This window comes from Pithys albifrons, chromosome 7 (genome assembly GCF_047495875.1).
Source record: "Pithys albifrons albifrons isolate INPA30051 chromosome 7, PitAlb_v1, whole genome shotgun sequence".
Lineage (NCBI taxonomy): Eukaryota > Metazoa > Chordata > Aves > Passeriformes > Thamnophilidae > Pithys > Pithys albifrons.
This window is the reverse complement of record NC_092464.1, coordinates 29,224,587-29,245,543: the sequence shown is the minus strand read 5'-3', so window position 1 is coordinate 29,245,543 and position 20,957 is coordinate 29,224,587. Positions and strand designations below refer to the sequence as shown.

Below are 20,957 nucleotides of genomic sequence, written 5' to 3'. Positions count from 1 at the left end.
TTACAGGTAGTGACTTTTAAGGATAATTATTCACAAAGTTGTTTAAAACCCCAAAGCAGCTTCTTAAATATGTAATGAAGTGAAAAGGTTCCTTCGTGCTAAAGTATCTTACCTGCTGTCCTTGGCACTAACCAGTACTACTGTGCAATAATGCAATAATTTGTGTTAGTTTAAAAATGATTCTGTGTTTGGGTGTCTCATCCTAGTTCTACTTACTAAAAAATCATCAAATCTCAAATGCAGAGTTGATGATATCTTAGGCAGTGATATACAGTGTTTGTGTTTTGAAGGTTTGGGCTGACATGAATAGCTCTAACAGCTTCTAGTGTTTTCTCTTCAAAGCAATGAATCCTGTTCTAGTCTAGACTCTTGGACCTCCTCTTGAACTGATGGTCAGGTTACTCAAGAGTTCAGTTAACTAACCTCCTAGAGATCTCACTGCATACAGGAAATTGTGTAAACTCCCCTGGTTTGTTTTTTCCTGTAACATGGGTTTGTCCGTCCTTTTATACAAAATGTGATCAGGTTGCCACAGTTCCCAGAGCAGTCTGGGATGACCTGGGCCACCCCTATTTGCATCAGGACTTAGACTGAGACTGTTTCAGTCTACAAACTTAAAGAAACTGAAGAGGATATTAAAACGTTCATGGTTCACATCTGTGTTAGAGGGCACTGTATTAGGTTGTTACTCCTTTCCTGTCCAAGAATCTGCGTCAGTGTTTCTTACCAGAAGGAGTTTCACTGATTAATTGGTACTGCAATCCTCAAGGCTTTATTGGAGGTACCATGGAGATGGGTTTGGCCTGGTATGGAATATAAGTGGTAACATTTAATGAATGCAGTTGCTTATTGAATGCAGTTGCAAGGGGTGCAACAGTGTCCTTGATGCTCCTTTCTGATGCAGCAGCTTTGTGCCAGCCCATTCCCTGGACTAGTTTAAAGCCTCTTCACCCTTGTGAAGTGAGGAAAATGGCTGGAGTGCAGTTGGATTGGGGCCATTGATTCTATTTGATAAACATTTGCTGTCTTAATTTATGCTGCATTTTTGGACAATCCAGAAGGAGACATGCTAGGTACAGTTTATAAATAGAATAAATGAAATACAAAGAGCACAGTTGTTTGTTTGTTTGTTTCTATTCAGGGTTTTCTGATATGGCCTTATAAAGAGCTGAAAATGTGATTACAGCAACATAATTCTGAACTTTCCTCAATAACCATCTCATTGTGCTGTGCATCAGCAGCAAAAGTTGCAAACAGTTTAGAATCTGATGAGGATTCTGTTTTCCTTCTGATACAAAATACATGTTTTGTAAAAAGCCACTCAGCCAAATGATTATGGTACATTTAAACCAGGTATATTTTGCCAAAGTGGTAGAGTACTCTGAAGCATCCAACCTTTGCTAGCAGTTAGGATGAAATTTTGATAAATTACTGATTTCTTATCAATTATATTTTTTTGTTTGCTTTCAAGTTTCAGAATGCCATCCTGGTAATGTCAGATTATTTTTTCACATCACTGCATTAGTTTGTGTTGTGACTGCACACTTTTCATCCATCTGTTGCCTAGTCATTCTGGAATGTCCAGGCATATAGATAGATGTTATGTCAAGTGGCCAGACATTGTGTATTAACTTGACTGAAATCTCACTTTCATTAAAGCAAAATCTGACATTACTCACTAGTCAGAAAACAACTGTGTGAAGGCACAGTCTCAGTTACAGTTGTATAGTATTATATAATGTGCTAAATTGTTCAATTTTCTCCTTTTTTCTTCTTTTTTTTTTCAAGGAAAGACAGGCAACAGTGAAAAAAGAAAAGACTTGCCCGCAGCAAATGAACAAACTGGGAGAACGGAACAAAATGCAAAGAGCAAATTCTGTCACTGTAGATGGACAAGGTCTTCAGGTGTGATTATTGTTATTTTCATTTTAAGCAGATTCTTGTAGCTATAAAGCCAGTGATAGACTGAGAAGTCTAAAGTGAAATATATATTTACTCTTGTAGTATTTCACTTATACGTATTTTAGAAATGCGGTAGGTAATTTCCTCCATTGGTTTGGGAATCTGCTTCTCATGTGATTGTTAGAATCTCCTAAGAAATTAAGGTGGAGGAAAGATTAGTTCCAAAATACTTTTATTGTGGGATGAAGCTAAACTAGTTTATTTTGTTATCTGTCAAATCTACTGTATAGATCTGAGTCTATGTCTTGATAACTGTTCACTATTCTCGTTTGGACCTGTTAATTAATGAATGGAGTAAACTTCAAGGGTGTTATTTGTCCAGGTATTTCTAAGTAGGGTACTTGACATATTGACAATTATAGTGAAGAGAAGCAACATGTTTTCATTGTTATTGATATCTATAGTAAAAATGGAAGGTTTTCTTCTTGAAGGAAAAACTTGTGTGTGCGATGAGATAATGTTATTTTAGGGCAGTGACTTAGGGGCATGCCAGCAGTTCTGCCTAAACTGTTGACTTCTTTCCCTTGAGATACGAGTAGTTTTGAGTGAAATCAATGTTCACATGCATGCTGCTGCTTATTTATTTCCTCAGGAGTTAAATTATCATCCTGATAAAAATGTGATAATCATTTAATATACATGTATGTCTGTTTGTTCTGTCTTTTGATATGTTGGGCTTTAATTAAAAGCTTCCATTTCCATATATCCATAACTTTATGCCTCATAATTATTTCATTATGTACCTTATTGTGTCAGCATAGGAAAGGTTATTAAATTATTCCTTTTTTTTTAGATTAGTGAAACCTTGTTATGACAACCTAAAGAAAGGAAAAAAAACCCAAACCCAAAAAGCCAAATCCTGAAACCTATGCAGTCGCATGGCTGCTCCATTTATGTTGTAGTAGGACATTAAAGCAATCATTATCCATTGCTTTCAAGATTCTCTTCTGCACTTACCATTCTCACAGACTTCATCGCTATCCATATTGTTTGTGGCAAAACATGGAGCAAAAAGACCAGAGTATTAATTGACAGAAAGCTCAAGTTCTGTCCAATCAGGCCAGTTTGACAAATAAATTGGTGTTAAAGGAAGTGCCTTGAGTTTTCTGACTTTTGGGTGATACCCACTCACTTCCAGTAAGCCAAACTGTTCTGGATAGAAGAACATCTTTATTTATAGTTTATTTTCAGCTATTTGTCAAGTCTATTTTCCACTCATGTGATACAGTAACTGGGATATAGTACTTGGTCTTTTCAAAATAGAAACTCCTAGCATGACTGACTCTTGCACACATAACCTTAAATTATTAGATTGTCTGCTTTTAGGTGATTAGGGCACAAGTTTTCTATAAGTTTGTTAGGGTGATACAAAAGGATGTTTTATCTTCTCTTTCCATGATAGATCTAATGTCTAGGATTCATCATTGCTTTCATTTATTGCTTGAGATGGAGAAAAAGAGTGGGGGCTAAGATGGTAGAATTATCATCAAATGGATTTGAGGTGTTTTTTGAAGTGCTTGGTATTGTTCTGTAATGAGACATTTGTAATGTAGGACATAATACAATACTGGTAATAATGGTGATAACATTAGGAATAATTATGTAAATAATTAGTGGTGGCCCTGCTTTGCTCTTTACACCATGGTCTTTGTTTTTCTCTGTTGGATTAAATTGGTTTTGAGTAACAGGAATCCATCTTAGCATCAAATATTAAATTTTTGATTGGTATTTATGATGATAACCTAGTAAATGTGAGAGCTGAGAGCATCTTGAAGGATACCATAGAGAAAGAATGGGATCAATGAGAATGTTAGGGTTTCTTTCACTCTCAGATTGTATAATTTTGCAAATATTTTCACAAAGATACAAGATGCCATAAGTCTGACTGGCAATTAATGTTAGCATTTTGCCTAAAGGTGGTCTGGAGAAACAAATTTTGTCTCTGATCAAAGTATACTACTCTAAGTCTCCCATATCTTGCATGCTAGTCTAATACTCTGATTCTGCTGGTATGGTCTAATTTCAGTATGATCTTTAGTAAGCAAGGATGTTTTTCACAGAACTTAATCAATGTGTTAATTGCATTTGGTTTTGATTTAAGTTCCCAAGGTAACAGCAAAGATCTTCATACCGCTCCTGTTAGACCTCTGTTTTCAATATGGTAGAAATTACTTATAAATAGTCTTTTTTTTTTTTAATTTTCACTTTAAGTCACTTGTCCTATAACTTCATGGAGATTGTCTTTAAATTTATTTTGGAATGAAATGGAATACAGATTAGTTATTAGATATTTTTGGGGGTTTTTTGATGATTCAAAACCTTTTAGTTGTAATAATATGGTTTAGTCTTGAAATAAATAAAACAGAAAGAAGTCCATCATTTAGCTTTTATTGAAAAAAGTATCAAGACCAAACTTACCTTCCTTCCATCAGACAGCAGTGAGGAGATAACTTAGTGGCAGTGGAGGTCTGCACAACTAAAAAACAATTAATCATAGTTAAGCACATTCATCTTGCTTCTTTCTAGCTAACCAGCATAATGATCAGGATTATTATTTCTAATTAGAGGAAGTAATAGATCATGTATAACCTTAGGATGAGTCTCATTAATTAACCTGCGTCCTAGGGGATTTTAGTAGGTCTTCCATCTCTGTCACAATGAGCACCATTGGTTTACACTTAGTTCACAGGAACAAACATCATGGGAATTGGCTAAATAACTAAAATTGATTAAAAGAATAGATAAAAATTAAATATATGACAAACTTCACTGTATTCTGCAATTTAATGTATGTTTCAACATGCAGCACTTTACTGTGCCAGAAGGCGATACTGAGTTCGTTTTATGCTAAGTTTAATTCCACTCAGTTTGTGGAGTTTTCAATTTATTTTTTTTAATGTATTGGAACAGATTTGATTCTACTGTTTGTGAAATCATGAATGGAGTTGACACATTAGTGCTTAACAATTCCTACTAGAAGAAAAGTGGTTTTACATGCCTATAGGATTATATGCCTATGTCTGTAGGATTCCTGTAAGACTCCTTAGCTATAAGATTTCTCAGGTTCTGTCTTAAATTACATTTTATGAAATGTTCAGCTGAAGAGATTTTGTTATTTCAGGAATTATGAATAAGGATTTGGAGCAAGGCTTTTCAATGTATCATTTTGAAACAGTAATGATCTAAGCTTCATCCCTGAAGTTGTTAGTGCATGACTTTGCAGATGTTGACTTTGAACTTTTAATATACTTTCAAACGTTCTGGAATTAATATATGTCTCGAAGTGATAGTTTTAAATATGAATAGTCTAGTTGCATGGTTTAAAAACAGGTATTAGAGATCTTCATCTTAATTTTTTTTCTGTTCACTTCTGTGGAGCAAAGGCAGTGAACACATATCAGATTATCTGAAAATACAGAATAACACTAAGAAGGAAGGAGTTAATATGTATAGCTGAATGTTAATGGGAACATGTAAAACTTTCTCTGCACAAAAGAATTTAAAAAAATTAGTAAAGGCATTGTTTCCTTCAGTGTATCCCCCTCAACATTCTTTTCCTCAGGCTTGCCCTTCTTCCACATGTGTTCTCCTCTACTTCTCTAAGTTTACCAGCTTTCTCAGGTATTTAGAGGAACTCTTTATTGTTATGACTGTCACATTTTAATAAGTATGTGATTTCATATCTTATAAAATATTGCAGATGTCTGTAATTAAAAAAAAATAAATTATTCTGTCAAGTTTAAAATTCCACATAGCTATATTTGACCTAGTATAGTATTTGACATAGTATAGTGTCATTTCTCACTAGAAAATACAATTTCTCCATTGCTTTTTTTCAATAGGAAATTACTGTCAGAATAAGTCATGTTTGTCTTGCATTAAAAGTTTTCTTCTTTATTCATGGATGTAACATACAGGCATAGCTGTACATGTGTGTATATGTATAAATTACAATGCGATTATAGGTTAAAATGGTACCACAGCTGCAAAACAGACAGCATTAAAAAAGAAGTCACTTGCAATTTCTGGCAAATTAATTTAGTGAGAGTTATTGCAAACGTTGGTATTGCTTCCATCTGGATTACATAGTGTAACATAGAGTTTCTATTAAGCTTTTTGTTTTCTGTCTACTATAGGAAAAATGAATGCAACACACAGCATTAATGAGTGGCTGTGTTATTCCCTTCTTTTAGATCACTCCAGTTCCAGGTACTCATCCACTTTTAGTTTTTGTCAATCCTAAAAGTGGTGGGAAGCAAGGAGAAAGGTAAGGGGGTTTTTACTTCTTTTTTTTTTTTCCCTCTCTTTATTAGATCTCTGTGGGATGTTTAAAAATGAATTTTAAAAGTTTGTATTTGAGAAAAAAATTCCAACATTTTACACTGTTGTGCCTCACATTTAAACATCCTATATCCCTGCAGTTATAAATTCTGCAGTTAAAAACTAGAATTAGGTCTATAGAGCAGTTTTGTTTCAAATCCAAAAATGTAGATATATTTAGTGCATGGTGTTGTGTGGTTTGCATGAAGGTGTGAGTTGCTATATTTTGCAGTAAAACTTTGAAGTGCTTACAGTTTTCTTTTAATCTATCTGATGTTTATACAGACAGGCCAGTCATTTAAATTAGAAACCATATTCCATTTTCTAATCTATGACTTGTATTTTAAACCCTTAGTAATAGAGGCTCTCAAGCCTCTCCATAAGATTTTCTACAAAGAATTTTTTTTTTATTTTGATAGCAGGAAAGCATTCTAACAATCCAGTTCAAGTCCAATCACACGAACTTAAGAGACATACTAATTTTACATGTATCAGTAATTACATTGATTTAAATTCAAAATGTCTACGTTTATTAGTTTAAGTGTTAATGTATCAGAGGCATGACAAGGCAGAGTTAAGGAGCATTCTCCTACTCACTCAGTCCATCAAACTTATGCAGGAATACTGAATTAGTTACCCCTAAACAGATTTTCCTAAATGTATTTCAGAATTACAAATGCTAACAATATGACTATTTTTAAGCATCACAGAAATTCAAAATTTTTTATAGCCTAGCCTAAAATGACAGTGCTGTAACTTTCAAGTCTTGAAAAGATTACAGCTAAAGGTGACACCTGTGGATACCAGGAGACATGGGTAACCAGAAGCACAAAAGGAGAGATCCAGTGGGATCCTAAACTACAGTTAGTTGTCTTTCCCTCCCTTATCCCTCCATTAGAAGCCCTAAAATTAAACTATCAAAAGGCACAAAATCCTGCAGCATAGATGTTCGGGTAGTTCTCAGAGCTGAAGAGCATTTAACCAAAGCTGTATTCGAAGGCTTCTGAGAGAACAGGTTATCATTTGGTAGCTGACTATGTAATCCCTGAATTGGTATACCTAGATATTAGATAGATGTGCCAAAGGCAGTTAATGATGAAAAAGATTAATTCTAAACAGTTTCCAGAGCATGCCTTTGTAATCAGAACAAAACAGTGAGATGTCTTTAGAATTTGTGTTCCAGACACAAATAGCAGTGTCAGGTGGCCCTGATCTGCTTTGCAGTCAGGGGTGTTAGAGAAGGTAATCTGCACTAGTACTCAGCTTGACTCTCTTATAGCACTGATACGAAGTGAGTAGATCAGAAATCCAGTCTGCAATTATGTAGGTGAGAGGCAGGTTAGAGAGCTACACTTAGATACTTAGGTATAGCCTAGAAACAATTTAATGAAATTCTGTTTCACAGCTTTCAGTTCCTAGCTCATAATTGGTCTCAAGTGTTACTATCTGAATGGGCTTAGTGCACCAGGGATGTTAGATATTCTCTAGGGCGAAAGGAAGTTTAAAACCTCATCTCCATCCCAAGCTCCGATTCCCATTCACATATTACAGAGTGACACTTCTAGGTTCATGTCAATGAAACTCTTACTGAGGCCAAACAGATCACAGGAATGATTTGAATTTTAAAAATGAATGCCTTATACACACTTCATTCACTAACACCATTATCTAGAAGTGTCATTACACAATGAAGTGTATAGAATGAGGGCAGGCACCAGCAGCTGAATATAGTGAAATATAACAACCTCCTAAAGTGGCTTTCATCACACACACACACAAAATGTTAAGTTGCATACTAATGTGTCAAGGTCACATTCAACATTTCTGTGTTAAGAGAAGCACATGAAAAGGTCAACTGCATAGTCATGTAAACATTTCTCAGGTCATTCAGCAGCAGAAGACAGTATCTCATGGTTAAATCTAAGCCAGATTCAAAAAGGTTAAAAAAGTCCACTTATGGACTATTTGGTGAGAAGGGGTTTCCCTTCTGTCTTATAGGTGTTAATGTTTTATATCCATACCAGTAACAAAATTATAAAATAAGGATGTCAGGAGTGCATATTAGTTTGAATATTTAATCTAAGGGGTGAAAACTTTCTCAGGGAACAATAATATTTAACTTCTTTTGCCTTTCTTGAGTTTTACCTGTCTAGTTTACAGTCAATAACCAGAAAGAGAGGAATCCCATATTTTCCCTACCCTTCAATTTTGTGCCAGTTACATGCTGTGGAAAGTGAAATCACAGGACATTTGAAGACATACATTATTTTGCAAAATGCAGAGTTATGATGATTAAATTCAGGCTTTTTGATTATAGCAATTTTGTAAACCAGTCAGGTATTAAGAGACTGGGAGTAGGGGATAGGCTATAACAGAAATCAGATTTCCACAGCAGTGAGTGGGGGGAAAAGAGAAAACAAAACCAACCCACAACCTTCTGATTTTTGTAGATGAGAATTTAATTATCTTGACTCATTCAGATTAAGGCAATCTTTTACTGAAAGATATTTTTCAGTCTTTACTTGGGATTCTCTCTATTTGAGTGGTCATGATGAATGAAGTTATGATTTCTAATTGACTTTCATTGAGGACAGAAAGGTTATTGCAGATTGTCAAGACTCCAGTGTTCCCACAGTTCCCCATATGAGATTTTATGCCTTGCCATATGGTAACCTAGCCCATTTTATTGCCCTTAGACTTGGAAAGAGTGTATGCATCCATCTGATAACCAGTTGAGTAAATGCATTCTCCCAGTAATACTCTATAATTTCCTCTTGTATTTTTAAATTTTTTCCAAATCTCTCAAATTCAAAGAACTGAGGATCACTTTAAGTTAAAAAAAGTTAGGTCCTTTATCTTTAGTTTTTCAAAATTGAAACAGAGGGTTGGTGGGAAACAAAGGGATTTGTGTAAAAAGTGCATTTAGAACACAAAAATACATTCTCTTTTTTTGCAGAATGTGGAGTGATTAATGACATGTTTTTCCTGAATAGGTTTCTATTTTAAAGACCAATTCTATGACTTTCAGATATATTTGCAAAATAGAGAACTATCACAATAACCCACTTCTTCATGATTAAGAGGTTAATATATGTTGCCCATCATGGGAAACACATATTTATTTACAGTTATTTGGACTGCAATGATTTTGTTCAATAGACAATACATGTATTTATAATATAAAAAATACAAGTCAATGTTTATTATGAAGAAAATAGAAAAACACAATTTAAATTGATGAGTTTAAGCCTTTCATTTAGCAGAAATAGATTTTAGCTGAGCATGAGATTGGATAGGAGTTCATCAAACCCAGTCAAGTGTGTTCCTTAGGCTGCATCAGACTGTAACATATTTTCAGTGATTGTGCATGAGGAAAGTTGCAGGACATGCATTTAATCCCAGGGCTATCAGTCTGCGATGTCTGCATTTGTGATCTGACTAATCAAGGCAACAGTGAATAATCTATGAATAGAATGTATATATTTAGTACATCACTAACAAAATAGTTTCTTTCAACAGAAGAAATCTACAAAGAGCATGTAAAGGCTGTTAAGGGTAATTTTTCTCTCATAAGAATCCTACTAAATCATGCTGTTGTTTTGCTATGCTCATTACTTTGATTTCCACTTACCACTTTTCCAGTTTATTTGCCTGACCAGCAGGTGATTTTAAACAATTGTTTGCTTGACAAATGTGTGGTTGGATGCACTGTAGATCAGCTTCCGTACACTGATGTTTCCTGCTGACTCCACATTCACTGTCTGTGCAGTACAGGTTGATGATTACTGTAACCTTTGCTGTTTTTAACTTTGGTTCATAGTAGCTTTTCCCTCCAACCCTGTGACTCATCTGGCTTTCTGAGCTTTCATTTAGCATTGAGACAAAATGTAAAAGCAATTTCAAATTATCTTTTTCAAATATTGTATGCCTGGGAGAGAAGATCACTAGCGTTCTTTTAATTCTGAGAAGGATTCCTTGGCTTCTTTCTTCTCTAACAGTAGGGTTAAATTAAGCCTATATTGACCACATCTCAAGTAGTCAGCCACTAAATGACTGGAGATGAAGCCCCCAGTTGTGGCACAAGTTATTGCTCTGGCCAGCATTTTCCACAGTGTAGTCAACTTTACTATCAGTTTTGAAGTTTCTGTCCATTTATTTTCTCTCTCTAAAGAAATGATCATATCACTTCAGAAGACAGCTGAGTCTAACTTGGCCCAAGGTATGCTCAAGAGTATTTTCTCCAGCACCAGGGATGTTAAAAGATGATCCCAACCGCTTTAGCCACTCCTGATGTAATTTTCTGCCTCCTCACTTAGGCTACTGGAGTATATTCAGGTTTATATGAGATCATGGGCATGATTTTAGTGAAGGGAAAAATGTCAGTGAAGAAACTTTTCTGAGAATTTGTTTTTTAGATTGAATGTCTAGTTTTCCAGATGACAGAATAACCCCAAAAATGGTGACAGAAGCACAACTGTTTGTTGACAAGAGGTAATTTCATGAACTGGCTTTGTTAAAGAAATTACACTCCATCACAAAAATGTTTTTTGGGACATTTCCCATCACACTGCCTCATGGCTTTGTCAGCACAAATCTCCAGTCACAAGGAAACCACATCCAATTCCCTCCTTACATGTGGAACAAGACATTGAGAGGTATGTCCGTTTCAGTAGGTTGTTTGGTACTGTAGATGTAAAACTTGGCTGAATTACTGTCCATTTCCTTGGCTTGCATGTCACCCTGTTAGATCTAGTTACAGTTTAGAGTGAAGGCAAACATTTATAGACAGTTTCTTTGTCTTTTTCTGGTAAAATGTATGAATGGAAATGAACCATAAATTTATTAATTTTAGACAGACTGGAATACATAAATGCATTGTAATAAAGCTTGATGTGTCATTTACAGCGAGTCATTACAGAGTGATTAGCTGGTATTGATGTTCAACTAGTACCTATGAATGGTATGTGCTGAGTCAAGTATGATTCAGCATAATCTCTTCATTGTTACAGTTGAACTGCTGGGTTTGGGGTGTAGAAACCTAGCTCCCTCTTTATAAGGAAGCTTTCACAGCATTTCACTGTTACCTGACAGCAGTATTGTGAGTGTAGGTACTAGCTAGTATGTTTTGTACCACCAAACTTGAGGAAAATAACAACCTTTAGGACTTCATACCAATACTGTTCATGAACTTATGGTCAGCTGCACAAGTTAAATTAGCAGCATCTTTGACCAGGTTAAATCCTATATGTCTCTGAAAAGCAAATTACATGTACTAACTAGAAAACTTTCCTTTTACATTGGTAAAGTATTGCAAATAGAAATATATATGTTTAGTTTTCTAAATCCATTGTCAGAAGTCTGATTTAATCATCATCACAGCCATTGACAATGATGTGCATACTTGCAAAGTGAAAGTAGTCATTTCATAATGACTTTTTCTGTCAGGAATAGATCGTGTGAATGTACTTGAATAAAATGATTTTTGAAGAAGTTGATAGCACTAAATAATTGAGAAGTTAAGAAAATGTTCCAACTTGGCAATTTTAGAGATAATTATGAATTTGTTTGTATTCAGTATTTTTACACACTTGTCTTCCACCTATCCTGATAAATTATGTATTGCTATTAAGAAAACAATATTAAAAAAGTCCCTCAATGTGCACATAGATTGTGTCTAGACAGTTTTATTATGTTGTGTTTGAAAATGTGGATATTTTAACCTAGAATTCAGCTCTTATTATGCTTCTATTTTATCTAAGCCATTAAATGAAAAGTAAGAAATATTTCAGTGGGAAAAGAAATGCTTTCTTAAAAACATTAAAATATTAATTAGCTTAAGAACAGAAACATTAAAATTAAAAGCAAGACATAGAGATTTATAATTTAATCTATTGCTATATATCCCAGGTATTTATTTATTCATTCTGAGCTCCAGCTCTTGTGTGCTTACTTCTTTCTGTATAAGAAATGAATCAGCTATCACATTATAGTCAATGTAGGAAATGACATGTCTAATATTTATAATGAAGAAAAAAAAAGTCTGTCATACTTTCAGGACAAGTAACCTTAAATTTCTAAAATTACAGTTTTGAAGAAATATTTGCTGAGAGTGGGACAGGAAATAGGGTGCTCTATGGCATAGGATGATGCTTTTCGTGCTGTATCAATAAATTGCTTCCTATTATGCAGATAATTTTAAAATGTGTAGTTTAAATAAAACAGTGGTTTCCGATCTTTTTTATTTTTCTTTCCGTTTAAATGTAATACTGTGGAAATGTAGTTGGCCATAGACTTGCTTTCTCAGAATGTTGTTCAGCCTATGGGGACACTTCTGGTGGGTGGCAAAGCCTATTTGTTTTTGCAGTTAATTACACTTGTAATTTTGTGTTAGCAATAAATTTCAGGAAGAAATTTCTCCTGTTCCATGGAGTTACTTTAATAGGAATCAATATGCTTTTTGAAGTGCTTATTTGATTCACCTTTTCTTGTTTCGTTATACCTCCTTATCCTATTTTTTCTGTGTATACACAGCATTTGATTTGTAGATAGCTTGTAACACTTGTGTCTCACTTTTATGCCCCAAAATACACTCTGTGTATGAGTTACAATTGCTGTTTTCAACTATTTGATTATTTTTGTATAAATCAGATCCTGCAGTTCAAATAATTGTAGTATATCTTAACTTCTTTCTTTCTTTTGATAGGTTTAGAAAAATAATCCAAATATGTAAGTAAATATTTTCTCCTTGTCTCTTTTACCTCCTCAGAATTTATAGAAAATTTCAGTACCTTTTAAATCCTCGTCAAGTTTATAGTCTTTCTGGAAGTGGACCAATGCCAGGGTAAGTCTACAGTTAATATTATTACCAGGAACTCATTTAATAAAATGCTACATAATCAAATGAACTGACTGAAGTACATATAGCATGTTTGGAATGTATCAACACTGCAGATCTCTGTATGGTTGCATAAATATATAGGTATTATCTGTTTACATGTACAAAAAAGCTACATCTCATGCATTTTACTGAAAACTGTGCAGAAGTCTATAAGAACTGTGGCATAAATTTCATTCTATATGCAGCTTTTTCTCTTACCTTAGCAAGCTGAGTTCCTGTGGGAGTTACTTCTATATTATAAATACAAAGTGACCGCAAAGACTGACCTGCAGGATGCCTATTTCTTTTCCATAAACACATATGGGAACATACTATGTGTCTATAATATATATATACATGGGGTGTGTGTGTGTATAGATGTGTGTGTGTGTGTGTGTGTGTGTGTATATATATATATATATTTATATTCTTATATATGTCAGATATGGATTGTTGTTTTTACAGTGACTGAACACTCCTTATCAGTTACATAATCCTGGTGATGTAGTGCAACCTGCTGAATGGTGCAAAAGCAGCTCAAAAAATGGAAATAATGACATGCATGATTTCTTGTACCTGAATGCCAGGGCTGTTTTTATTAATCAACTCGTATTTGTTCTTATGCTTGTCTTGACACATAAAAAATGTAAGTAGTCTTAGTCCAAAGAATAAGTAGACGTGAAGAATTAGTTAAGACAAAAATAGTAATCAATATTATTTTACGTACAGTATAATAGAAATGCCATGCTAAAGATTGAGATGATGATTTTTAAAACTGAAATATTTTTGTTCAAATTTATTTTGTTTCATTGAACTTAAAAAAAAATCTGGCTGCATTATTGACTCATTTTCATGCATTTTCCCATGTGAAGAAAAATACATTTTAATGCAGAGGCACAAGAGGGCAGTGTTAAGTGCAGGCTGAAACCCTGCACTGAAGCAATTTAAGCATTGGTTTTTTGAACCAGGAAAGTGTTTTTTAGAACATATTTTCAATTTATCTTCCTATTAGGAATCGAAATAGTTTTACTTCAGAGTCACTTTGAAGAAATTTCTAATTAATTTTAAAGAGACATTGCTTCTTTTGGTATTTTTTTTATTCATTCCACAGAAATGAATAATCCTAAATTTGCAGTTTGTCTCCTGCCATCACTTCTTGCCCCTGGCAATACTATGTAGGCGGCATATAATTTGTCCCTTATGTGAGAAGTTGAGTGTACTCTGGCATTTTACATACCAGTACTTGTTTCATTTTCTGTGAGGGCTGGATGGCCTAATAAAACCTGCCCATCCATCCATCTGTTCAGTCACTCATCCATCTCTATAATGCCAGTTACAGTGGATTGTCATTCAAAATATTACATTTATTTAGTGTTGTCATATATGTAATTTAGATCAAAATGGAACAGATTTGAATATTGTATAGCACAGAGAAAAACAGAAGTGTATTTCTCATCTCAGTTATTTAGTAGAAAGGGATAAACATAATGTATGTTTATTTTAAAGCATTTATGATTATTTTAATAATTTTAATTGAGTCTATTTTGAGATTTTTTTTCCCATTTAAATATTACTTTCAGACATATTTACTCAACCTGTAGAATTTTTATAATATTAGGGAAGAATTTACATTCTTTTAGTAGAGCCAGACTGTCTGCTTTAACCCAGAAGTTAGTGTTTTTAATTTTTGATGGTATTTTTCTCATGGGCTGCTGACTTCAACCTATAAGATAACATTTACAAGTTTTCTAACTTGAGTTCCAAACATCTGTGGCTAACAAGAGTTGATATTTACAGTTAATTTCTGTCAAAAATCTAAGTATCTCCTCTTTCAAAAGCAATGAGAAAGACAAGAGAACTAAGAGTCTAATAAAAATGTAAATCCTAGGGGGACTGTGAAACTGCTGAGGGTTTTTGTTTGTGTTTTTTTGGAGGAGTTGTTTATATGTTTTGTTCATGTTTTTTTTTGTTTATGGTTTTTTTTTCTGAACAATCAGCAGCCCAATTGCTGTGTCTGTTGTTCTTCCTCTTCATTGGGAAAACCATGTTCTTTCATGGAAATGTGGTGGAATAAAGGGCTCCAAAATCCCACACAAGAAACAAAAAAGGAAAGTCCCCCCAAAACCCAAGCAAAAAACATGGCCACCATGCCCAGTTATTGTGTGTTTTTTAATAAATATGCTGGCGTGTAATAGGTCAACACAAAAATATTTTGAACAAGTTGACAGTTAATTTTAGTATCACTATCTGAATGTGCAATTTCTGAAGTTGGTGTGATGCCTGCTATTGTAATAGTGTAATAGATGTGGCAGAAATGCAGGAACACTAACAAAGACATTTCTTGTAGGTTCTTTGCACACCTAAGCTAAGGTCTTTGGAGCACTTTGTGTCAAGATTCATGTACATAGTCTATATAAGAATATGTACATAATGCAAATAAACCTAACAACAGTGACTCTGGCATTGATTCCATTTCGGCAATGGAAACCGACCTTCTTCAAGACCTGAAAATCAAGGAACTGTAATCCAAAGGGCAACAGTACACTTTAAACATGTGTATAATAATTAATGGCTTACACATTTGTTTAATTTGAAGTATAGAGATACAAGTGAGCTGGAGAAACCATATAAGCTCTGCAGCTGAACACAAGCATAAAAAATACTCCACAGTTACAGTTAACACACAGTTACAGACTGCCACAGTTAACACAGTGACGTGAAAATTGCTGGGCTGATGCATTGTGTAATTTGTGCCTTGCACCTGTGTTTTTAGCCATGAAAAGAGTTTCCCTGTTTGGTTGTTATATCTCAATAGGAGTCTTCTACTTCTGACAACAACTGTTACTGTGGATTTAATGATCTTGAAGAATCTGAAATTCAGTTATTGTTCACCTCATAGAGAGGTAAATAATAGTGGGATGAATAGCAGTTGAGCCACAGAGCCACAGGACTCTGTAGAGAGGTCAGCCTTTCATAAAGGCTTTGTCCCTCTGAAAAGGCCCCTGTTCCCTAAAGTCTATTATTTAAATTGTCTAATTTATGTTATTTTTATGCTCAATAATAGAAATTATATCCACAAAAGTTGTATTTCTTTGTAACTTCCTTAAGCATTTAATTTGGAGAGCATGTATTTTTTAAATTCTGTCTGCAATTTTACCTCAACAGGCCTTTTTACATCTTAAATTCTGCCCACTTAGAAGATGCTCAAGACAGCAAAACTGAATCCCTACAACTTACGCTGTAATTTAGTTTGGAATCTACAACACCTGGGTCTTTGTAACTTCACAAAGCAATAGGCCTGTTTTGAAAATTACACTATTTTTCTTGATTATTTGAATTGATTGCTAGAGCATTTCTTTGCTGTTGGACATTTGGAATACCCAGAGTATTCTGGAAGATATACACACCAGGAATATTTTTAGAGGATAATAACTGCGTAGTTATTTTCTTCTGAACAAAATCTTGAATCTGGTCCATATTTCCTTTGAAGAATTACATTTTTGCCAAAGAATGAGAAAGACAGCAATGGTGGTTTCCTTGCACTCTAATGATAAAAATTACTGTTGTACATCATAAATCAGTAGTGCTTAAAACTCACCAAGTCTTCACATAGGAAACTTAAATCCTGAGTTTAGAGATATATTTTGAACAGCTGTTTAACAGTATTTTTGCTTCTGTGACATCAGTTGTGTTGACATCTGATACTTATCCTGAGATACAACTTTCAGAGGATTATTCTTTGCTTGGACTATTGACAGTTCTAAGTTTTTCTTCTACTGTGAGTGAAGATGACTAGCTGAATGATTTCACACATTCCTGTTCTTATACCAGCTTGTGTGGCTGAGCATCTGAAATTCTGCACAGTGCACTGCTTCTGGGCATAGGAGAAGAGGTCATGTGCAGGTATCCAAGTGGAAAATACTGCAATTTAGGTTTTCAAATAGTTTTACTTGTGAGTGGGACGGGATTTCCTTTAACAGTTCTATAAGAATGTGTGCGGGGGTGGTCCCGTGGTGTAATGGAGAGCACTCTGGACGCTGAATCCCAAGGTCGTGAGTTCGAGTCTTGGTGGAGACCGTCCCCTGGCAGTTCAATGCCTCCCTGCCATCCCATCCTGGATGCTCAGCAGGGTCAGCCCCAGTTAGTACTGGGTGCTGTGACAGTCCCGAGGACTTCACTGTCACTGTCCAAGCTCTCTCGGCCATGGCAGATGGACCTTAGGAGTTAAAGGGTGGGGCCAGTTCTGGGCATGCTGTGCCTCACCTAAAAAATCCACTGTGCAGGCTGGAAGGCCTCTGCCACGGGGGGAGAGCCCTTCTCAAATCTTCGTTCGCGAAGTTTGACCATACAAGAATGTGTGTGTGTGCTATCTGTGCATAAATCAATAAATGGCATGATTCAACAGCAAATAGTTATAGCTTCTAGTACTGATATTTTATTCATAGTTTTCCTGCATTTCTATGTATTTTATGAGGTGATTATGAAAAACTGAATCAGACTAATATAGGTATTTTAAACAGTTGCCCCGTTTCAGGTGGAAATTACTGATTTATCAACAGAAACTCAGTAATTGCCTCTGTGTGGATCCTTGTTTCTGGTAAAATAAAATAAAAATAGGCTGGTATCAGACACCTTCAGTGTTTAATTTTTTTTTCAGGAAAATAGGACTAAGTTTTCTGTTCTGATCCTTTAATTTAATCTGACAGTGCATAAACCCTTTACAATTACTTCCAATTTTTTTTCAGTTTCACTTTAAACCACTTTTAACAAGTTTTTCTTCAACAATTTCTTTTTCTTTTCAAATCGCATCCAAAATGCTCTGCAGATAAAAAGTAAAAGGTTCTATTAAAATACTCATTGAGTACAACTTTTTTTTGTAAGCAATACTTACTTTCTCCCTGAAGGTCTATAAAGAAAGCTTTCAAGGTCTTTCTTTACACCTGTAACACTTAGAGAGTTTGAATGAAACTGTATAAAATGGAAAACCATGTTCCCTTCCCAACTATTAATGTATGCTGCACATTCTAATTCAATGAATGAGATTTATTTACATATATAATTATATAACTGTATTTAATTTTATAAAGTAATTTGATTTTATAAATATTTATATTTGCTATAGTGTATTTATATACACTGTATTTATATATGCAAATATACAATGTAAGGAATATTATGCATAGTTTTTATATATTTTGTGTGTTAGATTTTTATATAATGTATGCATCATTTTATATTTAAATTTACAAAAAAAAAAAGATATGTGAACTTAATACTGTACTTTGCTTGGAAAATTCACTGCCTGTGAATATAAAATGGTCCCAGGGAAAAAAAAATGAAGCTTATTGAAAATGTTTTTAACAATGTTGTTTTGCCAGATTCTTCTGACCCCACTTTTTTGGGAAATCATACCTTTTTGATGTAGATGAAAAATGCAGTCAAAATAAAAAAGAGTTTGGCAGCCATATGATGAAGCAGCTTGTTTGTAAAAAGAGACAGAGGTTTAGGTCAGTGTTCTGCTGATCTGGACTAATGCTCGATCAACCCTGGACTTTTGGTGTCGTTCTGTTTGTTTGTTTGTTTTTTCCTGGACTTTCTTTTGGAAATCTTTAAATGAGGTAGAAATGCTTAAATATTTGTAGACGTTGGTAGCCTGCCATCACCTCTGGGCTATAATTTGATTTTAAATTAAGCTGAAATACCCTAAGTACTGGAAGCAATGTAATTAAACCTGGTAACTTTGTACAGACCCAGCACATTGGGTCGAAGAGGTAATGCTGGTGACAGGAGACATTTGTCTCTGTGCCAGGTCTCTTGAAGTGATGGAGATGCACACCTATGGGCCAGGGCTTATCTCAGTGCCTACTCCTACAGCAGTAGGAGGTGACTTCCAGCAGAGGGTCTTTCAGCACATGTGCTTTTTAGAAGATACGTTCCCCAAATGTACCCAGTCAGATTTGGCACACGACATCTTGGATCAGAAGAGATCCTATAGCACTTTTCCTAGAGATGTGTGAAGTGGAACATAAGAGGTGAGCAGGGCAAAGCAAGCATCCTTCAGACATTGTACTTGACACTTGAATTTGCGGAGAAAATTGGAAGGAACGGGACATGTGATGGGCTTAATTCTTTGTCGTTTTGCTAACCTTAAAATTCTGTTCTAAAACTAATAGAACAAGAAGTTGTCCTCTCATCTTCTACGTATTATGTAGTTTTTTGGTCACTGTACTTTTCATTTCCTTCTCCCATGCACGCTCTTTTACTCTGTGGTTTTTCATGTGTTCTTGATTTGATCAAGGCCTAATAGAATTTTTAGAATTTTTTAGAATTTTATGTAGTTCTATAGATAGAACTTCACAAGGACATGTTATGACTAATACAGTTAGACAACTTAAAATTTTCTGTCTTGAGAGACTACCTTTAATTTAAAACTAGGTGAACAGATAATATTTTCTGTCAATAGTTTCAAACAGAATTAGAACTGAGACAAATATTTGGATTAACCATCAGGTCCAAATGGTTTTTAGTATTAGTGTCCTATAATAACCCTCGAATTAACAATTTTGTTTGAAATTTTTCAGATAATGCAATGTTGGATTGTATTTGTCTAAAAATTTAAAATACAGGAGTAGAAGTCATTATTATTTCAAGTGTTCACTTGCCATTTACTATTAAATGAAATGTCTTAAGCCATAAAACGTTTGCATAATGCACAATATATTTATCTTAATTGGGTATCTTCATTTACTGTTTTTAGGTTAAATTTTTTCCGCGATGTTGCTGAGTTCAGAGTCCTAGCATGTGGAGGAGATGGAACAGTAGGCTGGATTTTGGATTGCATAGGTAATCTCTAGCATTTACATAGATCTGCTTGAATCACATTTTTAATTTTAATGCTCTTCCTTATATACCAGTGTATAAAAGCTTGTTCATTTAAATGTTTGAAATGTATTATTTTGGAACATGATTTTTTTAAGGATATTAAAATTTCAAAAGACATTCAAATCTCCAGAAGTTCAGTGTTCGTAGTGGTCTAGATTTTTCTGAAGGCAAGAGATTTTACTCTATTTTAATTTCTGTTCAAGGTCTATTCCACAACTGAATGAAATCTAAGTTGTTACTTTAAGTCAGTTTACCTCAGCTCACTTGCTTTTCCACTTACCAAATATTTTTTTGTATTCCCTTATCTCAGAATGGAGATAATGTAGTAAGAGATGCTTCAGTTTTTGAGTTCTTTCAGTCAGTTGCCTGTGAAGTGTTGTAGGCCAATATTAGGAAGGCCCAGAAGTCAAGGTATTACAGACTTAAACTTCTGAAAACTTATTAGGGAGAATGTCTTTCACATAATTTATTTGGCTACAGAGATGCTACAGAGGAACAGAATTGGCATGTGTAACAATGGAAATTAGGAAGGGAATGAAGAGAGGTTGAAAGACGGAATTGAAAGTTTATCTAGAGTGTTTAAAAGTGTGTGTATAGGGGAGGGACCAGAACACCTTTTAGAAGTTCACTGAAAAGTAAAATTGATGTCATGAAAGAATGACAGCAAAGCCATATTTCTAATCTTGGTTGAAAAAAAATCTTTTTGCAAATGAAAGCCACCGATTATAACTCTCAAATAGCTTTCACAGTTATAAATCACATAAACATCAGGTGTACTGCCTAAATTTGAAAGGAGTGAAGCTTTGCAGCTCTTAATTGTGTCATAACCTTTTTCATGAGGTCTAAAATGTTATGCAGTTACTTCCAGGTGCATTATTGGAAAAAAAAAGACTCTTTTTTTATTGCAACTTACTAT

At 34.5% G+C, this 20,957-nt stretch overlaps 1 protein-coding gene across 9 annotated transcripts in view; it reads left to right on the top strand.

Annotated features, from left to right (window-relative positions):
• The window catches only part of DGKB (diacylglycerol kinase beta), a 337,930-nt gene that overhangs the window by 122,082 nt on the left and 194,891 nt on the right, over window positions 1-20,957 (top strand). For all 9 annotated transcript variants that reach the window (XM_071560835.1, XM_071560833.1, XM_071560829.1 and 6 more), the window contains 4 exons: window positions 1,789-1,905; window positions 6,156-6,229; window positions 13,049-13,123; window positions 19,917-20,002. In XM_071560835.1, coding sequence (XP_071416936.1) covers window positions 1,789-1,905; window positions 6,156-6,229; window positions 13,049-13,123; window positions 19,917-20,002 — 352 coding nt within the window. The remainder of the gene's footprint in view (window positions 1-1,788; window positions 1,906-6,155; window positions 6,230-13,048; window positions 13,124-19,916; window positions 20,003-20,957) is intronic.